Raw genomic sequence first — 20,708 nt, forward strand, 5'->3', positions numbered from 1 at the left:
TCACTCCCTCCTTAATCTCACTTATCTACAGCATGACACTTAATTAATTAGAGTCACACAATGAGTAATGCTTTTTTTTTTTTTTTTTTTTTTTTTTTTTTTTTTTTTTTTTTTTTTTTTTGTCATGGCTCCTGGTCATGGGAAACACTGTGAACTGCAGTAGTTTGAAGTAGGCATGGATGAAGGTTTAAACCTTGAAGATACCTGGAGCATGCAAAATCAAGGCTCTGCTCTTGGATAAGCCTTGCAAACAGACCCCTTGCACCTAGAGGGATCTCTGTGTAGAAGTTATAAAATAATTAGACCTATCTCCAGGAGGGCAGGATCCTACCCACAGAGGATATGATATCCCTTGCTTGTCATTAGCCTACTTCCCACCGGATCAGCCCTGCATCAGGACGGAAAGGCAGAGAAATACCTGGTTTTACATCAGGAGATCTTATGACTTTGGCAATTGGCTCCTCAACAAAATACATTCAGATGACAATTTTCACGTCAACTCATTGCTGCGCCAAAAGTAACATTTGCAGATTAAGATGTTAAATGAAGGCTGAGTAAATATGAGCAATTTTATTACCACAAGGCAAAAAGGAGCCTGATATTTCCACGTGAGCGGTCTGAGCTAGCAGAGAGCCATGGTCTTGTCAGGCCTTATCTCACAAGCAGGAACGGCAAGGAGGTGCCCAAGGAGATGCAGAAATTTCCTCTCAGTTTCTACTGAACCTTCCTAATTCCTGATGTTCTGAATTAACAAACTCTGAATCAGCTATCTCAGAGATAGAGAATATTTTACAGATACCCATGAACAGACTGTTAAAAAAAAAAAAAAAAGATGAAAAACAAAAATTAAGTATTGAGTTATTTGCATAAATTAACAGGAACTGAATCTCTTAAAAAGGACAGCTGGTCACTGCCCAGACAGTGACAGGATTCTCTATTGCCAGGATCCTCGCTGTGGTGTCTTAGGTCGGACTGAGTGAAATTTCCCAAATCATTCTCTGCTGAATTCTTATACCTGGCTGGTTCATGGTCCTATCTGACTACTCCAGCACATGCATGATTCATCGTTACTGATTATCTTAAACTACACACAAATTAAGTCCTTTCCTAGCTACATACGAAAGGTTGTCCATTTTACCTCTGCAGGAAGTTTCTACTGGCTGTTTACAAGATTCTTATCTGTGTTTAGTCTGGTCAATAATGCAGCAAAGAAGCCAGATTCTCCATCCAAGATGCTAGTAAACACTTTGAAGCATACAAGTAGTATCTCTCAATTGGTCTAGGCTCAGCAGAGGCTCGTTAGGGGAAACTGAGGTTGTCCAAAATTTCCACCTGGAGAGCTCCTGTAAGAATTAGTCAGACACTTTGTCAGGAAAAGGGCTAGGAGATCTGTCAATGACCTTGACTCAAGCTGATATCTATCAGTCCTTTATGTTATCTGCTCAGACAACTAGATGGGGAGCTCCTGGGCCATACAGGGAATTAATGACTTAAGTGCACTGACTGTGCATACAGGCACAGTCCCGAAAACCTGCCCCACCACAATTATAAATATAGACCAAATGTGAATTTCTTCTTTGTGTTTCACTTTAAACTTCAATTCTACACCTCTTGCCACAAGAGAAAGAAAATTGGAAGCTATTTTGTTATCTTGCTATGTCCACATTAAACACTTATGGGTGAACAACAACCCTTCAGCTATCTTGACTTTCTAAGAAATTAATATTAAACAGGAACTGAAAGCGGAATTGAAGTGGTACTGAACTTCCTTGGATAAGATGCCTGTTTCCTGAGGAACTAAACCTTCCACAGGTGAGAATCATGAGAAGATAAGGTCTGAATGAGAGTCTCCATTCATAATTCCCCACAACTGTCTTTTAGGGAAATTGAGGAAATGTAAGAAAATATTACAACTGGTTTTAGTTTGATGCTTCTACAGAACAGCAATGCTTTAGTTAGAAGAGTGTGGGATGTTCCCAAACTGCCTTCTCTTTCACAGTTGCTAATCTTCAGGTCATGCTTTTGGTGTCCTCTCCTCTGTAATTCTCAGCCACTTCTGAAAGTGGGAAGTGGGTTGCCTAAATGATGATAACATAGGTCTTACATTCCCAGGTCTCCTTTATTCACAAAGAAAGGTAACATTTTCTTAAGAGTGTATGACACAAATGAAAGACCTGAGCCAGAAGAATCATTCTGGATGAGAAAGCAATGCAGAAAAGCCAATTCAGAAGTGTCTTTCATGCTGACTATTAACATCACTATAAATAAACTATTTCTACCTTAGGGCCTGCTTAGGGCCCTAAGCCCTAGTTTTTTGCTTAGGGATCTGAAGCATGGTATGGAACTAGAGGTGGAATTTGAGTAAGGCAGACTGATTTAAATAAGAGTATAGGAAAGGGCATGTTAGTCACGAGAAAAGAAGGAAAAGAGAACGACCAAAACTGAAATCCTGGGAAAGATTTAAGCATGGCTTAGATATCTGTGTGGCAGTAAAATGAATTGAGATAAAAGGAGATGGAGCTGTTTGCTTGAACACTGTGTGATGTGGAGCTGCTGATGTCTTTAACAGGAGGCAGATAAGGCAGGATAAGAAATTAAGGTATGTGCCATGGCTGATGTATCTGAAAAACATTGCATACCCCGGAAAAGTCAAATGGTTGAAAGGTAGAGGTCTTCAGGAGGAAAATGTCCTTTGAGGAATTCTTGTCTGATCTGAGATTAATAAATCAGCTGTGGAACGATGGCACTTTGGCACGTTGCATAATCAGAGAGCAGGCAGCAATTGAGGCAAAGTCCAAAGTAGAGAAAGGATTGCTGGAATATAGAGGCCTGGAATTAGAAAAAGCTGTCAGCCAGTGCCAGGCTGTGAACATCACTCAGAGCAGACCGAAAATGCTAGAAGGGAGGCGGAGTATAACTGCTGACTAACAGGAGAGGGAAACAGAAAATAAGAAAGACAGAAAAGGGAAAAAAAAAAAGAAAACTTAAAGCATTAAAGCATCTGCACAAAAAACTGCATGGCACTGGAGAGAAGAGCTGTTAATACAATGTGGGAACACGCACAGACCCCACTAACAACCATCATTTGGAAACCTCCTAAACTCCTAAAAAACAATTGAATTTTATAGCCAACAGTAGCTGAGATAAAGGAGAACATCAAATAGGAAGAGTGCTACAGTGTATCAGTGCAGGAAAAAGCAGTCAGAGATGAAAAGGTGCAATGCACAGAATCCAAAATACTCGATGTGCCTGCAAACTCCGACACTCAGGAATGGTCTCAAACTGGAAACTGCTGGAATCTGCACAGCAGTGCTGAGATAAATAAGGAAGCCAGTTGCACAAAGCAGTAAAATTGAAGGCTTATAAAAGTGAAGTACTATTATAAGTCTGGCAATTAAATATAAAATGTGATAGCTTAAGTAGGTTATTGTTTTTAGGAACAAAAAACCAAGCTTTGATAAGTGCACTTTGATTTGGGGTGTGTGAACTCTAAAACACAAAGACTCCTTGGTACCAGCCTTCAACTAGATGAGTAAACTCACCATGGAACAGAAATCTCTCCTTTTCCAACCCAATGGCAGCAATGTATGTATTCACAAAGTTTTTGTAATTATAAAAATAAATGCAGGAGGAGAGTTACTTCTCGGTAATACTAGAACTTAGTTACCAGAAATACTTAACATAATTTTAAACATAATTAATTCTATGCTTGTTTTAATTATGATTATCACAAGAAGAAAAAACAGAAAAATCCTATTAAATAACAGTAGGACAAGAGAATGTCTCAGCCAGATTGTATTTAAAATTAAGGAAACTAGGTAGGTATTTTGAAAGGAACCATTTTCTCCTCCGGCAGACAAGGAGAGGAGGGTGGATGTTTCCAGACAAATACGTTGAATTATTTTTTGCAACTCTCATAGCATGAGATGGATCTGGGCAATTTCTCCAAAAAAGGCACTGAAGGCTATGCTTTTTTTAATACTCAATACAGAAAATATTGCCAGCTTAAAATGAGTTTTGATTTTTTTTCCCCCACAGGAAAGTTCAATGAATAGTTGAAGGAACTGAGGGCATGAAGGTAGAAATGATATATAATAGTCCTGTTGTGGAGCAAAGTAGTCCTGCTACAGAGAAAAACAATAGAAGATCATATAAAAGCCCATGGAAGGCATTTGTTAGGCTTTAAAAAGTGGGACGTCATTTAATTACATAATATGCAAATTGATAGACAATAAAATATTACACATGGGAGAAAGACAACACAGAAAAAGAAGGCAACAGGTCCAGTTGTTATTTGCTTTACCCCAGAAGATCAGAATCTGTAGAGATTTATGGATATAACGAACTTTGTGGGACAGTTCATACAAATAAACATCAAGTCTCATGCTAGGACTAACAGAACAAAGCCAAACATGCACAACTGTACTGCAAATCTGGGCAAGGAATTTCAAAATCTAAAGTTTAATGAAGCAAGATATTATCCTGAGAAGTCTTTAACATTTGATCAAATTGCCAATAGGTGTTTCAAAAAGTGACCTGGCACAGCGCTATTGTGAAAATATGGCACATGCTTCCAGGACACCAGAAAGAGGCTAGCATGTATGCTTGTAAAAAACAATTAGTTAATTTATGGGAGATTATCCTGGTCAAACCCACTGCAAAAAAGTATTTAATATTCCACCTCCCCCAAAATAGCTGCAACTCTAATTTGACAGCATCAGGGAAAATGACAACTTACAGCAGACACACTTTCAAGAGCACCTGATGAGTGTACAATTGGAAAAATAATGGAGAGAGTGACCCGATATACATAAATATGATTTAAAAAAAATCATGCAGTCTCAGAAAAAAACATAGAATACATTTGCAAATGCCACAGCAAAAGACAAGACACTGAGGAAAGTCACTAAGGCTATTGCTACTGAATGGCTTGGAAATTACATGGCAAGTTGATATTACCAATTCAAATCAGAGCTTTCTTTCTCTAAGGGATGAAACACACTCTTTAGAGACAACACGGTGAAAAAGTGGGCACGATTCAAAGAATACAGGAATGCTACAAAGATACAGAAGAGTGCAAAAGCAGAACCCAAAATTCTTTGTACTCATCATAAATGGAAGTAGAGATCAAAAAATAGCTAATGCATGATCTTGTTAAACTAGGTATCCCTGCTGTTATATCAAGAAATATTGGAGTGTGCCCTGAAGTATGTGGTCACATTTACATATCCTGAAACATAGGCAGAACTGCTTCTCAGGTGACCAACCGGAATACAGAGAGCTTCTAAAAGACATACCGAGTGCAATCGTAACAGCTAATGTAATGCGATGTGCTTTATAAGTACCATAACGAAGGGCAATGTTAGGGTAACTTTCTGTCGGGGAAAGATGCAAAGATTGTGATGCTGCCTCTCTAAGAGCTGACCAGTGAATGCTGATCCGCGCAGACACAGAGGAAACTCAGAAGAGCCAGCTCTAGCAGTTTTCTCACACAATACAATTATAATAAATCCATTTATTCTATCTCCTGTTTAAAATCTTTTGGCTAAAAGAACTCAAACATCTGAATTAAGGCAGGGAACTCTAGGGAAAGTCAAAACAGATCTAATACAGAATCTGTTGTTGTTCAGGGACAAGGGGTGATGGAGACAGCAGATAATTTCTTCCATGATGGTGTGTGGAGAAATACCACTCCCATAATGATTGTGTCTTATGACAGGAGCAGGTGGGAAGAAAACAAGACTTTCTTCTCCAAACACTCTGGGAGGAAGGCAGGTCCATATCAGACGAAAGCACATCCTTTAGGCCAACGGGTGTACTTCAGTGAAGCTGCACCAGAGATGGAAATCACGTGCACAGCCATCATGAGAAGTGTTACCCACTTCAGACACCACAGCATCACAAAGCAGCACTGAGGAAGGCTGTTACAGAAGGCCAATATCCTTCACATCACAGTATTCACAGGCACAAATGCCAAGATCAAGTCTTTCGAAATCTTCCAAGCCCCTGGCTAGTTTTCTCCCAGGATTGCTTTCCACATCACAGAACTGGCTGACCAGCAGAGGACAAAACTCCTCTTCCCCTTCTGATTCAACACTGTGACAAAGCCAGGTAGCAACAGGAGTCAGCCTTCCAGCTGGGAGTTTGCCACATTTTCCTCTATCCCTCAGCACCATGACTCACCCGCTGAGATGGCAGGAGTTAGAAGAACATGCTGAGACAAGGTTAAAATGTCATCTCTCAGGCACAGCAGCAGAAGCAAAATTAACTCACAAAGAGCTTTTTAATGGCTGTAACTCTATTTTCATAGAAATACCATGGATTACTTATTTCAGCTGCTTCTAAGAAGTTCCTAAATAGCTTAACAATCATTTTCCAATGTGGGATATTCCCCAGTGTCAACTGTCAAGTTGCTTTAAGATATTTAAGATAGTTTACTGATAAAGCTTCCAACACTTGCCTTGAGATTACTCTTCACCCTAATTGTTTTTTTTTTTTTCCTTGACGTTCTGCCTAACCTTTGAGAGCTCCATTTATGTGAGCCATCTCCTTTGGATCATCCTAGTAACACTCCATGACTGCAGTTTAGTATGAGCATGATTTTTACAAAAGTTAGATTCGAGCACTCTTGAGCATTTAAACTTCTGTTTTACTCACATCGTGGCCAGGAGGCCCCTGTGGCCCAGGGATACCAGGTACACCACGGGGACCCTGATGGGGAGAGAAGAGACAAACTCAGTAACACGGACAGCAGTTATCAAGTGACTGTTAGCAATTGACTACACTCAGAGAGAGTTTAAGAAAAAAATTGATCCTATATTATGCTATCACAATAATCAGCCATTTCTGTACCTCAAGGGACTCCACATGCATCACTAGAGGGAAGCTTCACATACCTTCTTTGAAAAAAGCAAAAATGAATTTTCTTTATAAGCAGACAAATTTATGAACAGGGAGAAAATATGATTGACCACTGGACAAAATAGGAGAAAAGAAGGTCCAAATAAGCTCAGCACTGAGCTAATACACATCAAGACTGGCTACAATGCTAGAAATTCATGCTAGCATATACCAGTATCACAGTATCAAGCTACTTGTTCCACACTAATGGATTGAATCCTTACAGATTATGAATGTGTTCTGTTAATACTGAAAAACAGGTTTTCTATAAGACTTAAGCAGGCAAAACGCTTAAAAACACTCAACTTTAAACCTCTGAGGAGCTTCATTGATTATAAGGCATAACAGTGTAATTACATGCCTTGAAATACATTTTTCGAATGAATGCTTAAACTATTAACACATTGTTTCCAGCTATGGGTCTGTACTGACAGGTAAGAAAAACCTGCCACCATACCAAAAGCCTGAATCAACCTTATCTCACAAACCACTACAGCAGAAAGGCAGCTGGTAATGTAAAAGCGAGGAGGTCAGGGCCCACTTTGGAGGATCACCCACCCTGTGACATGACCATCCTTAGGCAGAAGGAAACAAATTAAATGTGCATTTACAAAACCATTGACAGAAAAAAAAAACAAACAAACAAAAAAAAAAATCAAAAAAACACAATTCATTTGCTTGTCCCCTTCACATAAAATCTGTGTGTAGTTAGAAAGACATACTGTACCAATGAACCTTTGTCTCCTGGGGGTCCTACAGGGCCCTATGAACAGAGAGAAGACACAGCAATCAAAATAGTAGCACAGCTCAAAATTAGCATCCCACTTGGCTGACCAGAGTTAGTTCCAAAGCACAGAGGTACTAAAACGTAGTAGAGAGGGAGAGGTCAGGAAAAGGAGTGAGTTTGACAGGATGCTCACCTGGGCCTGATGGAACAAAAGACTAGAAAGAGAAAATGAAAAAAAAAAAAAAAAAAAAAAAAAAAAAAAGCATAAATCTAAAGGAAACGTGGGAGCACAGACTAAGACAAGAAGACAGCCTGGTGAGTGACTGCTCCAGGCAGCCAGCAGGATCAAGATGCTACATTACATGATTGAAGGCTAATAACAGTGAACACAGATCCAGTGAGGACTAGGAGAAAAATGGTATGTGGAAGAACCTTAGTAACCTGATCAGTGAAAACCATAGCACTGAATCTGCTACTCCTAAGACTATCAGAGAATGATTAGATCACTGTTGCTGGTGTGAAATCCATCAGGATGAGTTAACCAAAGAAAATTCTCTCCAGAGAAATCCAGGCAAACTAAAGGTTATTGCCTAAACATGTGTAGGACATATTGTGAGATGCATGGGGAAAGAACTTAAAGACTGTGTAAAACTTACTAGGGAATGTTTTAAGGGGATTGTGGGAAAGTGCAGAACTTAATACGAGATGTTTATGAGAAGGATTAAAGCTCGAGAAAGAGAATGATTGAGGTGGATCAAGTATTGGGGAATAAGTATGAGAAAATAAACAGAAAAGGGACCAAAGGGGCCAGCTGTGCATTAACATGTTGCTGGTCAGTATACTTGTCTGACTGAGCTCTGTGTTTGATCACCACAGTCTGTCTTATATTCCTATCAAATCCTATTCCTAATTGTCATCAATTTGGATGAGTTCATTATTATGAGCTTGTGTGTCTGAACATAAATGAACTTCAAGACAGACTTGCTTGCAAGTCGAGAGGGTCTGAGTGCCAAAAACTAGAGTGAGAGGTTGGGAGCCCAAGGGACTTGCCTGCCTGGGTGCCAGCAGCTGGAGGAGACCAGGGTCTAGGTGCTTGGTACTGGGCAGACTGAGACCATCTGATGGAGAGACTCATATTGTGTGTGTATATTCCAACAGCAGCCATCAGTCCTGGTCAGGGGGCAAGAGCAGGATCAAGCCACTCTTGTTCATGTTTCTGTGAGTGCTGGTTAGGCGTATACAAGTGTCGACAGGCGCTGTTCTCTGTGCTGGTCTGCATGGCTGTGTGTGCTGTCCTGTTGGGAACACACGCTCAGCCTTGCCTCAGGTGAGAGCTGAGGATGCAGAACTGAAGCCGTTGGGCTGGGACACGACAACTCTCCTGGGTCCTGAAGCTAACTGCACTTAGCCATCTCTAACACAAGGAAAAACACCCCATAGGGCCAGCGTAGTCTTGAAATAAGGTCAAAGCGGAGAGTCCAGTGGGCTTGTGCCTACTATTCATTTGGGGATGCAACTTAAAAAGGTATAACTAAGCACAAAGAACTACAAGGAGACATGCAAATTCTGTAGGAATAACATAAAAGCGATGTGGTACCCATTTCCAGCAGGGATGAATCAAGCTGGTTTCCAAACATATCCAAAACAAGGCTTGACCTCACATCTCTGACGTTGTGTTTAAATAGTGTTGGAAAATCCAGTATTAAGTGTAGGGACACTCTAAACAGTTAGCATTTTTCAATCAATATCATACTGCAATATGGTGTACCATTTCAAGCTAATTTCCTGTATTAATTGGGAAACTACTGAATCTAGATAACCACTCCACGGAAACATTGGCTGGGGCTGGCTTTACCATTCTGATGTAGATATAGTGTCAGAAGGCATACAAAGGGTTGCAAAAGAATGCAAGGTCTCTGATACCCTCTAGCAATTACAGCTAGAAGTAAAGTCTGTTTTCTGCTAAGCATGTTTTGCTTGCACTTTCAATGCATATCTGGAAGCACTCGCAGATCCCCATGATCTCAAGAGGAGTTGTTCATGCCAAGTAGCAGAACAGTCTGATCTTAACGACATGAAAATCCAAACTTTCTGGAACAGAATCCCAGATATACCTTGCAGCCTACAGAAAAGGGAACAGCTTCAACACTGACAGTAGGAGGCAAGGGCGTAAGGTCTCACTAAACCTCTGTGGGAAATTAGGGTGATGATCGCTTTCTTGGAACACAGCTCTTTAATCAGTCTGGTTTTGTATCTATCAGAGCACTGATTGTGTCACTGATGTGGGCATGTGTGTCCTACCTCTTCCTTCTAACGGGGCGAGAGCAAGGTTAAATCTCCCCATTAGCACAATTCTAGCTCAGCACAGATCTCCAATCATAGCCCATGTGTCAAGATGCTGCAGGAAAGTCACAAGTAACACACAGTGACATTAATCACTCTGATAGCACTTTCTCGCCTTTCTCTTTCAACTAAAAAGCAGGCGCATCAGGAGCCCTCACAACACGTGTAGACATCCGAACCATGAACGGCAGCCTCTAGGATAGCTTGTAATCTGCGTCTGCAGTGGGTAAAATGTCCCATAGGTTCTTGACACAGCTGAGCACAGGCAATCCATTCACCATTTGGCAATGGGAAATGTTTGTCTCATCACAGGCTGCAGCGGAATCTGTTACTTACAGGGGGTCCAGCCAGACCAATTCCTGGCACACCTCTATCTCCTGGCTGCCCAGGAAGGCCAGGAGCTCCTCTCTCACCCTGAAACAAAGGAAGAAATTAAACAGTGGACAGATTTTCTGCACTACTGAAAAAAGACATATTGCAATGCAATAAGGATTTACAACACAGTGTAACACTGATGCACTGATGCACTAACTCTCTCCTCTAAGAAGCTGTGTCAGGTTAAGACAGCATGGAGATGTGGGATAGTGTCACGTCACACCATAAATCTGCCTTCCTTCTTCACATGGTGTCCCACCACACTTCAATGAGCACTTACGATGTTACAACATGCACCAGGTCACATAACACAGAGAGAATATAGTCTTTAAAATTAGGTGCATAGTATCCAACTTCCAACAGCACACACTTTTGCTGAGCTGACTCCTCACAGTTTGGGGAAATACTGAGCATCACAGTGTGCTTTTCTTTCTGTATATTTCTGTGGTAGACAGCTAATCTGAAAACATAGCTAAATACAGATTATTTATCCAGGGGAGAAAGAATTGGAAATGTTGGGTTACATCCTAAAGTTCTCCTCTCCTTTCACCAGGGCAGGCCTGTTCACAGCAGTGAACATGCTGAAAAGCAAAGTATACCGCAAAAGGAGAGGCCTCACTTCTACAAGACTGAATTTTCAGCAGTAAAAATTGTGAGGGATAGGCAACCATTTGACACTGCTAAATGGCAATTATAGGCAGAAGGTCAAGAACGAAAGAGAATGTGTTCAGCTACAGTACTTAAATTTAACGTCTGCTCTCTTGTTATAGGGAGAAATGTCAAATAAGATTTTTATTGACTGTATTGCAGTTGTGAGATTCAGTCTCACGTTGGCAGCAGACTTGGACCTTATTTATGTTATTTATTATTACACTATTTCCAGCTATTATTCTAGAAAAATTGTTACCCGTGGATTATGCCTGCCCAAAAGTCAGTTTGCAGTATCTCCTACTTTTTTCCCCCCTCTTTTTCTTTCTTTCTTCTTACAGCAAGCTCCATTTAACACAGAAACAATCCTGCAGTTACAGCAAATATGTTTTGATTAGTTAAAAGACTCTGGCAGATCCCTTATCTGTTATTTTGTTCTAGAACATAATTTCAGTACAAAAAGCTCAACAGTATTTTTCCATGTGTAGTTAAGATTCCTAACATCTCATGTTGATATTGAATTCTTACACTATTATTATGCCTGTGTTCTGAACTGTCAAACATATAAACAAAGAGAAAAAAAAATGCATTTATATAGAATGCAGCAAAACCAAAAGGAAGCATTTCAAAGTAGTCTGATTATTTCAAAATCATGAGACCTAAATGGAACTGTTCTTGTGTTGCTCTATCCCTACTTATATCATTTACATAGTCTGTTTCAGCAACCAATTAGTCTTTCAATCCTGATCAGAACACAGTCATTTCAACTAGGAGAATTTTTGTCATATCTGTTTGAGGATTCAAGCACAGTCTGGATGCCCCCAGAACAAGCATTTTTGTTGTTTTACTCCTTTCTCTACTTGCTGTGTACTTTTATGGGAATAAACTTTATTTTCAATTGAACAAATTAGTGCTGTTATCTTTAATCAATTAGTCAGTCCTTTCCTTAGCTACAATATAGGAGAGTAAACCAGTCCTATTGGGAAATAATAGATTTTCTCCTTGAGACAGGTTTTCCTTGAGGAAATAAGTGGTACAGAGAAGTGCTCTTAAAAGCACTGACAGGTGGTCTCAAGTGTAGTTTATCCTTTAAGCTATGCCAATGTCTCTCTTGTTGTACAGATTAAAGGTAACGAGGTACAGTTTGCTTTGAAAAAGTGTGCAGCATTTAGCCCTTAGCCCTTCTTATGTTGAATTCATATAACATTGGAAGAAAAAGTAACGTGAGAAGTGAGCGCAGTTAACTCCTGTCTTAACATTTGCATCTACAGAGATCCTGGAAAAGTCAAAAAGAACCCATCCCTCTCTAAAAGGCTAGGACACTGCAGAGTAAAAGTTTCATCAACTCTATTTACCACTGAAAAACAGACCAAATTTTCACCGTAGTTTTTCCTCCAGTTCCAATGATGCAGGAAAGCAGTCCACAACGAACAATAACCGCAATGCTCACCTTATGCCCAATGGGTCCTGGCAAGCCTGGTGGGCCTCTTTCTCCCTAGAATGACAAAATCAAAACCAGAAAAGAGTCAACACACAGCCAAATAGGACCCTGTCCTTTGAGAGGGTCAAAGCAAAAGGAGTCCTCACCAACTAACCTCTGTCAACACTAACATCGTCCTGATACTTTATAACTCGTAAGCAAATGAAATAATCTGTCAACTTGACTAGAATTATATACTTTTAGGGAAATTATTGTAAGCTAGGCATTTTTATATTGGTCACAAGGTCTGATACATCCATGTGGTTAGTCCTTGCAGATGTCTCCAATTTGAAAGGCCAATATGGCATATTAAAGGCAGTTTAATGTTCAGAAATACAGCCTCGGCTCTTTCTCCCTTTAGATGCTGCAGTAGGATCCACAGCATTGTGAAGAAACAAGCCTTTGGTGTCTTCAGGTAGATAGTCAGTGAGTGCTTATAATAATTCAGCCTAAATCTACATCAAAAATCTATCTCCTCTGCAGAAATCATGTCTGTCCAGCTGACATCAAACCTAGTCCTTCTCGAGTGCAGAGTTTGCCCATAGTTTACCTGTTCTCCATCTTTACCCTTGCCAGGCAAACCGGGTTCTCCAGAAGGCCCGGGCTCACCAGCTGGACCAGGTACACCTGGTTTTCCTTCTTTTCCTGGATCACCCTGTAGAAGACAATCCACCAGGCCAATTAATTGCATGTTAAAGACCATTTATATCTCAGATCTTTCACAAGGATTAAAAGATATGCATTTTTGTCTAGCCTTTTGATTGGAATTTTTCTTGGTATCATAGGAAGTCCTCTTTTAAGGGAATAATCTCAAGGCTGTTTTAATTTTGCCTAAAAAAAGGAAAACAGTGCAACAAAATATACTGAGAACCAGCTATATGCTAAAAGCTTTGGTTCATACATGACCCTGAAGCATTTATACTCAGATGAGGATTTTGAGTCAATAGCCCAAAGCGTCAGAAGGGAAGAAAGGAGTCTGTGCTGGAACACTGTCAGAAAGGGGTCCTTGCATGAGAACTCCTTACCTTCTCTCCTCCATCACAGTCCTGCCTGTTGAAGCTTAGAAGTTCTGGGAGATTATATAGTTTGTAACTGGGTCAAGGACTCAGGTGGATCTTGGTAATACATAACACAATTTGACTGGAGGGGCTGGGATGCATCCCCATCCCAATATGCATTTATCCTGCATATATGAGGCCATGTTTCTGATTAATCATTTCTACTCCAGCAATGAAAGATCAGCGCTCCAGAGTGAAAAGCACTGTGTAAAGTAATAGTAAATTACAAATCCTTGACCTCAGAGAGCTTGCAGCCTAGCTATGAGATGGCATGTAACAGCTGGACGAGTCAGATAAAGAAAACAAGCTGAAGTAATGGTATAATTACAAGTACTTATCAAGAAAGCAGAAATCTGTTTCCTAACCAATGAAAGCCAGTTTTCCTTCTAGTTTTGGATGTACAGTGGTAAACACATATCTCAGAAGGTACATAACTTCGCTGAATCCCATTCTATCTTAGCAGTTTTATCAGGTAAATTAGAAAGGTACAACAGGGTGAAATCCTTATAGCATGTGTAATGAAGAAGGCCATACAAGACGATCTAATGAACTTGTGTCTTCTAGCAGTCCATGAACCTAGGAAATCATTTCACAGTTCAGACTGCTTCTGTTGCAGGTTATTAAAAATGCACTTTTACATAGCTAAAGTTAAAACAACAACAACAACAAAAACATGAAAGAACAAACTCACTTTTTCTCCCTTTTCTCCATCCTTTCCTGGTAGTCCAGGGTCTCCAGGCACTCCCTGGAGAGAAAAGAACTTTGAAGTTTAAAACTCTCTTTTTTAGGTAATATTTGATGCTAAAGAAAATGGACAGATCAATGTGTTCAGTACAGTACATCTCAAGGATTAGTATCAATTTTACACTTTCCAGTTCAGACAACCTGTAATCCAGAAAGCAGCTCAGAAGAGCTGTGTACCAAGTACTTAAAGGAATTATTTTTTTTTCAACATAAAAAGGAATTGAACAACTAAAGTAAAAAGTGAGTTAATATCAGATTTGTTCATTCTCCTTTTATCAACAACTATTTTTTCCTTCTGTGAAATCCTCAGCACTTCCTGGTACATTACAGGAAAACCCCAAATCATCATTTCTGTATCAGAGAAGCCAGAAGTCTTACAATACTCATATTTTATGTCTAATGTTCCCCAAAGCCATGCACTGGAAAATGTAGCTATGTTTATTTTACTCTCTATTGTAATTTTCAATCTTCTTCACGCTGAGGCAGATCTCAAAGGATTCCTTGCCAAAATATAGGTGACTTACCTCCAAATCAAATACTGTAACTTCTTAACTCACTAAAATGGGGCTTAGGACTATGGAATGATTCTCTGGATTAAGATGATGTGAAACGATGTCTTAGCATCAGTAAGATTGGATTGACCTCCTCACAGAATTGATGCAATAATTATTTTATTTTCTACGCCAGTAAAAATGATACCCAAATACCCTAGTTTTCATAGGTACAAATATACCAATGGCAGACTCAGAGGTTTGAGTAAAGGAGTATGAAATGGGAAAAGGCCTCCATTTTGGATATCATTCTCCAGTTTGAAAAGAAATTGCTGCATTAGCCCTCGCACTCAACCACTGTGCCTGAGCACACTGTAACACTAACTGCTGTTTTTCACTTATTCCTGTGTAAGTCCAGAAGAGCCCCAAGCTCCTCCAGATCTTTCAATGTAATCATAAAAAAAAAAAAAAAAAAAAAAAAAAAAGGAAGAAAACACAGTCTTTTGAACCTGGTAGTACCCCCTGGGGAATGGAAAACTGAACAAATTAAGCAAAAAAATCAGGGCACAGATGGGAAAATAAATACACTGACGCACACATACCACATTTCCTGGCAAGCCTCTTGGACCGGGGGGCCCTGCTGGTCCAGCCGCACCCTGTTTTAAGAAAATGAAATTTGTGTGCATATATAATTCACAATGTGTATCACTACACGAACAAGAAGCTCCAAATGACATTGGAGTTCATGTCAGACCAGGTGTTGTGCAAATGCAAAGCAGAAAAAAACATTTTTGTGAAATACTTTGTAGTATAAAAAAAGGATGAAACAATACAGAATGGATGAAGACTCTCCTTGGGAACTGCAAATTACCCACCATCAAAATAAATCCTAAATCTAGCTCAGATATAGGAAGAAAGGCCTTATCCCGAAACATCAGAAGAACAGAGAAAAATATGTTGATTTTCATTAAAATAAAAATCCAGGTCAACACAGTATCCTTTGCTGACAATTTTTACCCTTCTTTGCTCTGGGGAGCAAAACCTGAAAACACTCCTTTGCACAATATAGATCACCACCACAAAGCATTCTGAATGCTGTATTTCTGAACTGCACATCTTTGTCTACAACTCAAACTGGAGTGCAGATGGAGAAGATGGAAAAGTCCAGGATTTCTTAGTATGCAGAGGTGTATGTTTGATGTTACCAAATTCTGTTTAGACATTTTCCTGCAGATCTGAGAGGCTGAAGTTGTTATCTCTGCAGTTGCTCATCACCTTGTATTGGCCTGAGTTCATCAATCATCACAGCTTTGCAAGTAAAAGGAATTCTGTTCGCATTCCTAATCCACCTGGAGATAAAGCAACCAGGCTATCTAGATATCTACATCAGTAGACTGAAATATTCTAGTTGGTTTGAAGATAGGGAGAAATCCCACCACTTCTTTTGGACGGGCTGGGTAGCAATTATCTTGCAAAAGGACAATGCAAATAGTTGGCTGATGATGAAAATCTTCTACAGCCAACACAGCTCTTCAAAAAGTAAATGTCTTATCTGTCACCTTTGGCTCACTAAAGGAGAATTAGAGTTCCTCATTTCTGCAATATTCACAGTCACTGCTCTATGAGCCAACAGAAGTGTGTGGAGCAGTGGCAACTTCCTTCCAGCCACCAATCTATACAAAAAAAAAATAAGATCAATGGACAGATTTGAGTTTGAGGGAAGGGGTTGGCCTTACAGTCCCCACCTCCCCCCCCCCCCCAAATAAATAAAAAATAAATAAATAAAAGGTATAGAGTTCTTCAATTCAGAGTGGTAGAGAGTTGGAGAAGAATGACACAAGAGGTTCAGAGTTTAGTGTGAAAGTACTACTAGAGAGAAACTCTGAGCACAAAAAACCCGGGAAGGAACATTGTGAAAACAAAGAAGCAAGAAGGAACTTCAGCACTGTCAAACGCTTCGTTTGGGTTTGCTATAGCTCCTTTCTCCCTGACACAAACGTCTTTCCAAATCACACTTTCAAATATTTCTTCAAACAGTCTCCCTCCACTGGTTACAGAAAAGGCACGTGGCACTTCATGTGGCCACAGCAGGCTTATATCCTGTTACAATAATAAAACGGGATTTGACTCCTTTGCTCTTCTTGAGCACGCTGTCAGGCAGGAGCAGCGCTCCTCACGACAGATCCCCTGAAAAGTGGCATGTGATGATTCTTCCGGTGATGAGCCTTTATTAAAGAACGCAGAATGGACTAAGAAGCCTAAAACCAACCGTGATCAAAAACTAATTCTGGCTGATGAGAAGCGAGTTCGCTGCACCAGATGGCTCTCTGGGCTTGGCCGCTATCACAATGCAGTAACAAGCTCTGCAGGCACCTCATCCCGAAAAGAGGGTATTTTATTAGAGAGGGAGAGACTTGACACACGATTTAGAGCTGGACTGATTGGGGCATTGATCTGTTTGGTGCAGCTGTGTCTGTTTGCCCACAAGCAGCAACTCTTCTTCCAGCTGCAGCTGAGGACGTGCTCCGCGCAAGATCAGCCTGGGATTATAAATTTGCCTCAGAGTCCCTTCAGGTGTGTTACTGTTGGGGAAAAATGCTCCAAGTGAAGCAGTTACTTACAGTCTCTCCAGGGGCTCCGGCTTCTCCTTGGGCTCCTTTCTGCCCCTTTGTGCCCTGCACAAAAAAAGGAAAAAAAGAAAGAGATGGAACTGCCTGCCAGACAAAAAGGCTCCCAGCCTTCGTGACGCCTGAACATGCACTAGGCAACAGTCTTAGCTAATCAATTCACAAAGGAGTTTAACGGCTGAGGAAATGGCTCTCAGTTCTCTATGCAGGAAAAAAAAAAGATACAAAAATAAAACTCTGAGATATAAGAAGAATTACTAATGACTGATCAGCTCAGAGGCTGTTTCTCAGCATTCGATGCTAAAACTTGTAGATATCCACCTGAGTGAAATTCCTTTCTCTCCTCAGGCCTACCAGCTACTTAAATTCCAGCTGAACCCTGATGGTTTCCCCGCACAGAGGAAGTTTTGCCCGCGGTTCTCAAATACAAACAACAATCATTCAGAAAGGGTCAAAATGCATCACAGTGCAGAGGGTTTGCCTCAGGCATACAAACCTTGTAGCACTTTCATAAAGATTTCTGTAGGACAGAGTAGAGTCTACTCACTGTACTAATCCCCCTTTTAGCACATACTGCGTGGAATTTGCATTGTATTACTGGTTTCTTCATGATTCTGAGACTGCCGCTAACCTGTTTAAGCTGCAGATGCCCAAGTAATATCAGATTATATCTGCTATCTTGGGCACAGCACAGACGATGGCAGAGTAAAGACCCTCTCATGTTGCCATGAAAACATACCTCAGTAGTAACTGATAGCAATTTCAGACTATAAATTCATGTCACACAAGCCCCGGTGAATTCAGGGTCAAATGGACCAGGGTTGAATCTAAATGCTCCGGAACATTTTGATAAAGTACTGTAGCTTCTTATTTGTGAGACCTGTGGTTCAGTGGCATCAACAAAAGACACTCTGTTGAGGGAACCTGACGTTGGAAGTCTCTTGGACCATGCTACAAGATGTTGTATTTCTGGTTTGATTTTCCTCATGTTGCCCTGATGTCTGGCAAAAGTAAATAACTCCACAGAAGCCCCTGAACTTACAAAAGCTGGGATGGAGAAATGGGCTGTTAGCATATAGAGGAAGAATTACTTGCAGTGATCTACACCTTGAAGATACTCTTCTCCGGTCACGTCAAAGATTTTGTTCAAGGTTGGTTCTTACCTCAAGTCCTGCAGGTCCTGGGACACCCTGTTCACCTGGGATCCCAGGTAATCCCTGCAAAATTAGAAGGGAGAGGTGAAGGAGCTGAAGGAGAGTTTTCTCCTTTCTCCTACTGAGGGAAAGTAGTACCATTTTACGGAGGCCATGGCTACACAGGGCTCTATCTCTTCCTCCAAAACAAGAGTAAAACAGAAAATAAATAGAAGAGCCAACTCCACAATTTAGCTAGGCCACTTCATTTCAAAAGCCCTTAATAAAGCCTGTACAACCTCACTATCAGCCAAACTTTGTCTAGTGATCCCCACAGTCCTCTTCTCAGGCACTAAGTCCCCCAGCTATAAATTAGGTGCTTAGTTCCAGGTAGCCATCTAGCTTCCTTCAGAGTTTATACAAAGCTAGATGCCCTTACACTGTTGCGGCCATTTATGGTGAAAGAAGCATCCTGACTACAGAAGAAGCCTGTCCCATCCTCTCCCTCCAAAAAAGGAGGCCTTCATGTTATCTCCTTGTTAAAACTCAAAATCAAAACTGAAGAAACACTTTTCTGTGCTTACAGGTTCTCCGCTCGTTCCTCGATCTCCTTTCTCCCCTTTTGGTCCAGGTTCACCCTGATGTAAAAAAGGAACATGAAGAAAGAAATTATATCTTTTTCCGTGGCTAGTAGTTCTGTCAGTCCTGCTCTTTAAGAAGGCTCTTTTGATAACAGACTCATTTTTGACATAGACATAGTTGATATTTGAATCTCTCCTCCTGCATTACACAAAAATCTGGTATTCTTCTGTCAGAAGGAGGACAATGCAGAAGGGCTAGGTTGTCTTGTCAGGGGAAAACCATATGGCTACAGTATTTTTTAAAAAAGATCTGGATGCAGAGGACTTTGAGGTCAACGAATTGAAACTATCATATGATTCAGTAAGATTTAGACTAGGCTGAAAGTAAACACGCCCAGCTAAGTGGCTCGTGTGGATCATGTTTGATGTCTGGATCCTGAAGAGTCGAACTAGAAATCTATGTTCTTCGTGGTTATTCCTTGTGGCTGTCAAGACTTCTGGAACTGGTATGACACTAATTGTTAAAAAAAAAAAAAAAAAAAAAAAAAATCTAACACTACTCTGGATAACTTTTTGATTTAAAAAGTTATTAGTTTTCCTTCGCAGACAATGGTTGTTAAGGAATCTACTGGTCTAAAATTCAATCAGTTCAGAGATGCTGTATTCAATTCTGATTATATTAACATGCCAGATGATCTAAAATGAAATGCCAACAGCAAGATGACCAGAGCCCCTGAATCCTATTGTCTCCACGTAGGACCACAGGCCTAACATAGTCCTACAACTGCAAAAGTATCCCATGTAAAGGCACGATAAAAGACAAGCGTTCAGAGTCTCCTCTTGAGCATTTTCAGACACGTGGATCACACAGCTTTTCCTGGTATCTAGTTCTTTTAACATGGTCATATACTCCAGTAACTTCCCCTCCCTCTGCAATGTCAGCATGTTATTTCATGCACTACCATCACTGATCAATAGGATTAATTTATGCCTGTTCTTCCTCTTTACAGTAAATTGCTCTCTGTTCAGAAGTTCATCAGCTTTGTTCTGAATTCTATAATGATAATCAATAAGCCCATATTTCTGCTTTGTATAAATGAAGAGAACAGCACAAAATCATGGAACTATCTGGAATAGGCCAGGCACTGCATGAATTTGTATATTTTTTCTGAACATAATTATTCAGCAGTAGCAATCATTACTTATGCATTATTTATCATACAAGGTGTTTCAATTATGCAATCAAGAAACAGTAAGAATATCAGTGACTTAAGCTACCCCCCACACACACATGCACAAGAGGAATAGTGATTAGTCAAAATGCAGAGCCCAGGAACAAATCACTTTAAATTTTATTCACATCAGCTGTTTGCCAGATCATTTCTGCAACACCTGGGAAATCAAAGTCCTTTTGTAAATGATTCTTTAACAGACAAAATAAATGTAACTGCATAAATATTACTTATATCTGTATTTATTATGCATTATGAATAAATGTTATAATTTGTGATAAATAATAGCAGAAATTTTACTTTATAAAGCAGTGCCCAGTCAGACCAGCTTTTAATCAGGCAGTCCGTGATGCCATCTAGTGGCCTTCA

General features: G+C 40.2%; 1 protein-coding gene across 1 annotated transcript in view; it reads right to left on the minus strand.

The window, feature by feature from the left end:
- The window catches only part of COL22A1 (collagen type XXII alpha 1 chain), a 235,298-nt gene that overhangs the window by 31,775 nt on the left and 182,815 nt on the right, over positions 1–20,708 (minus strand). Inside the window, exons 33-42 of the mRNA XM_062568435.1 lie at positions 19,111–19,164; positions 18,557–18,610; positions 17,388–17,441; positions 15,369–15,422; positions 14,223–14,276; positions 13,024–13,128; positions 12,444–12,488; positions 10,307–10,384; positions 7,628–7,663; positions 6,658–6,711 (exon numbers count right to left, since the gene is read on the minus strand). Of these exons, the coding sequence (XP_062424419.1) occupies positions 6,658–6,711; positions 7,628–7,663; positions 10,307–10,384; positions 12,444–12,488; positions 13,024–13,128; positions 14,223–14,276; positions 15,369–15,422; positions 17,388–17,441; positions 18,557–18,610; positions 19,111–19,164 (588 nt within the window). The remainder of the gene's footprint in view (positions 1–6,657; positions 6,712–7,627; positions 7,664–10,306; positions 10,385–12,443; positions 12,489–13,023; positions 13,129–14,222; positions 14,277–15,368; positions 15,423–17,387; positions 17,442–18,556; positions 18,611–19,110; positions 19,165–20,708) is intronic.

This window comes from Rhea pennata, chromosome 2 (genome assembly GCF_028389875.1).
Source record: "Rhea pennata isolate bPtePen1 chromosome 2, bPtePen1.pri, whole genome shotgun sequence".
Lineage (NCBI taxonomy): Eukaryota > Metazoa > Chordata > Aves > Rheiformes > Rheidae > Rhea > Rhea pennata.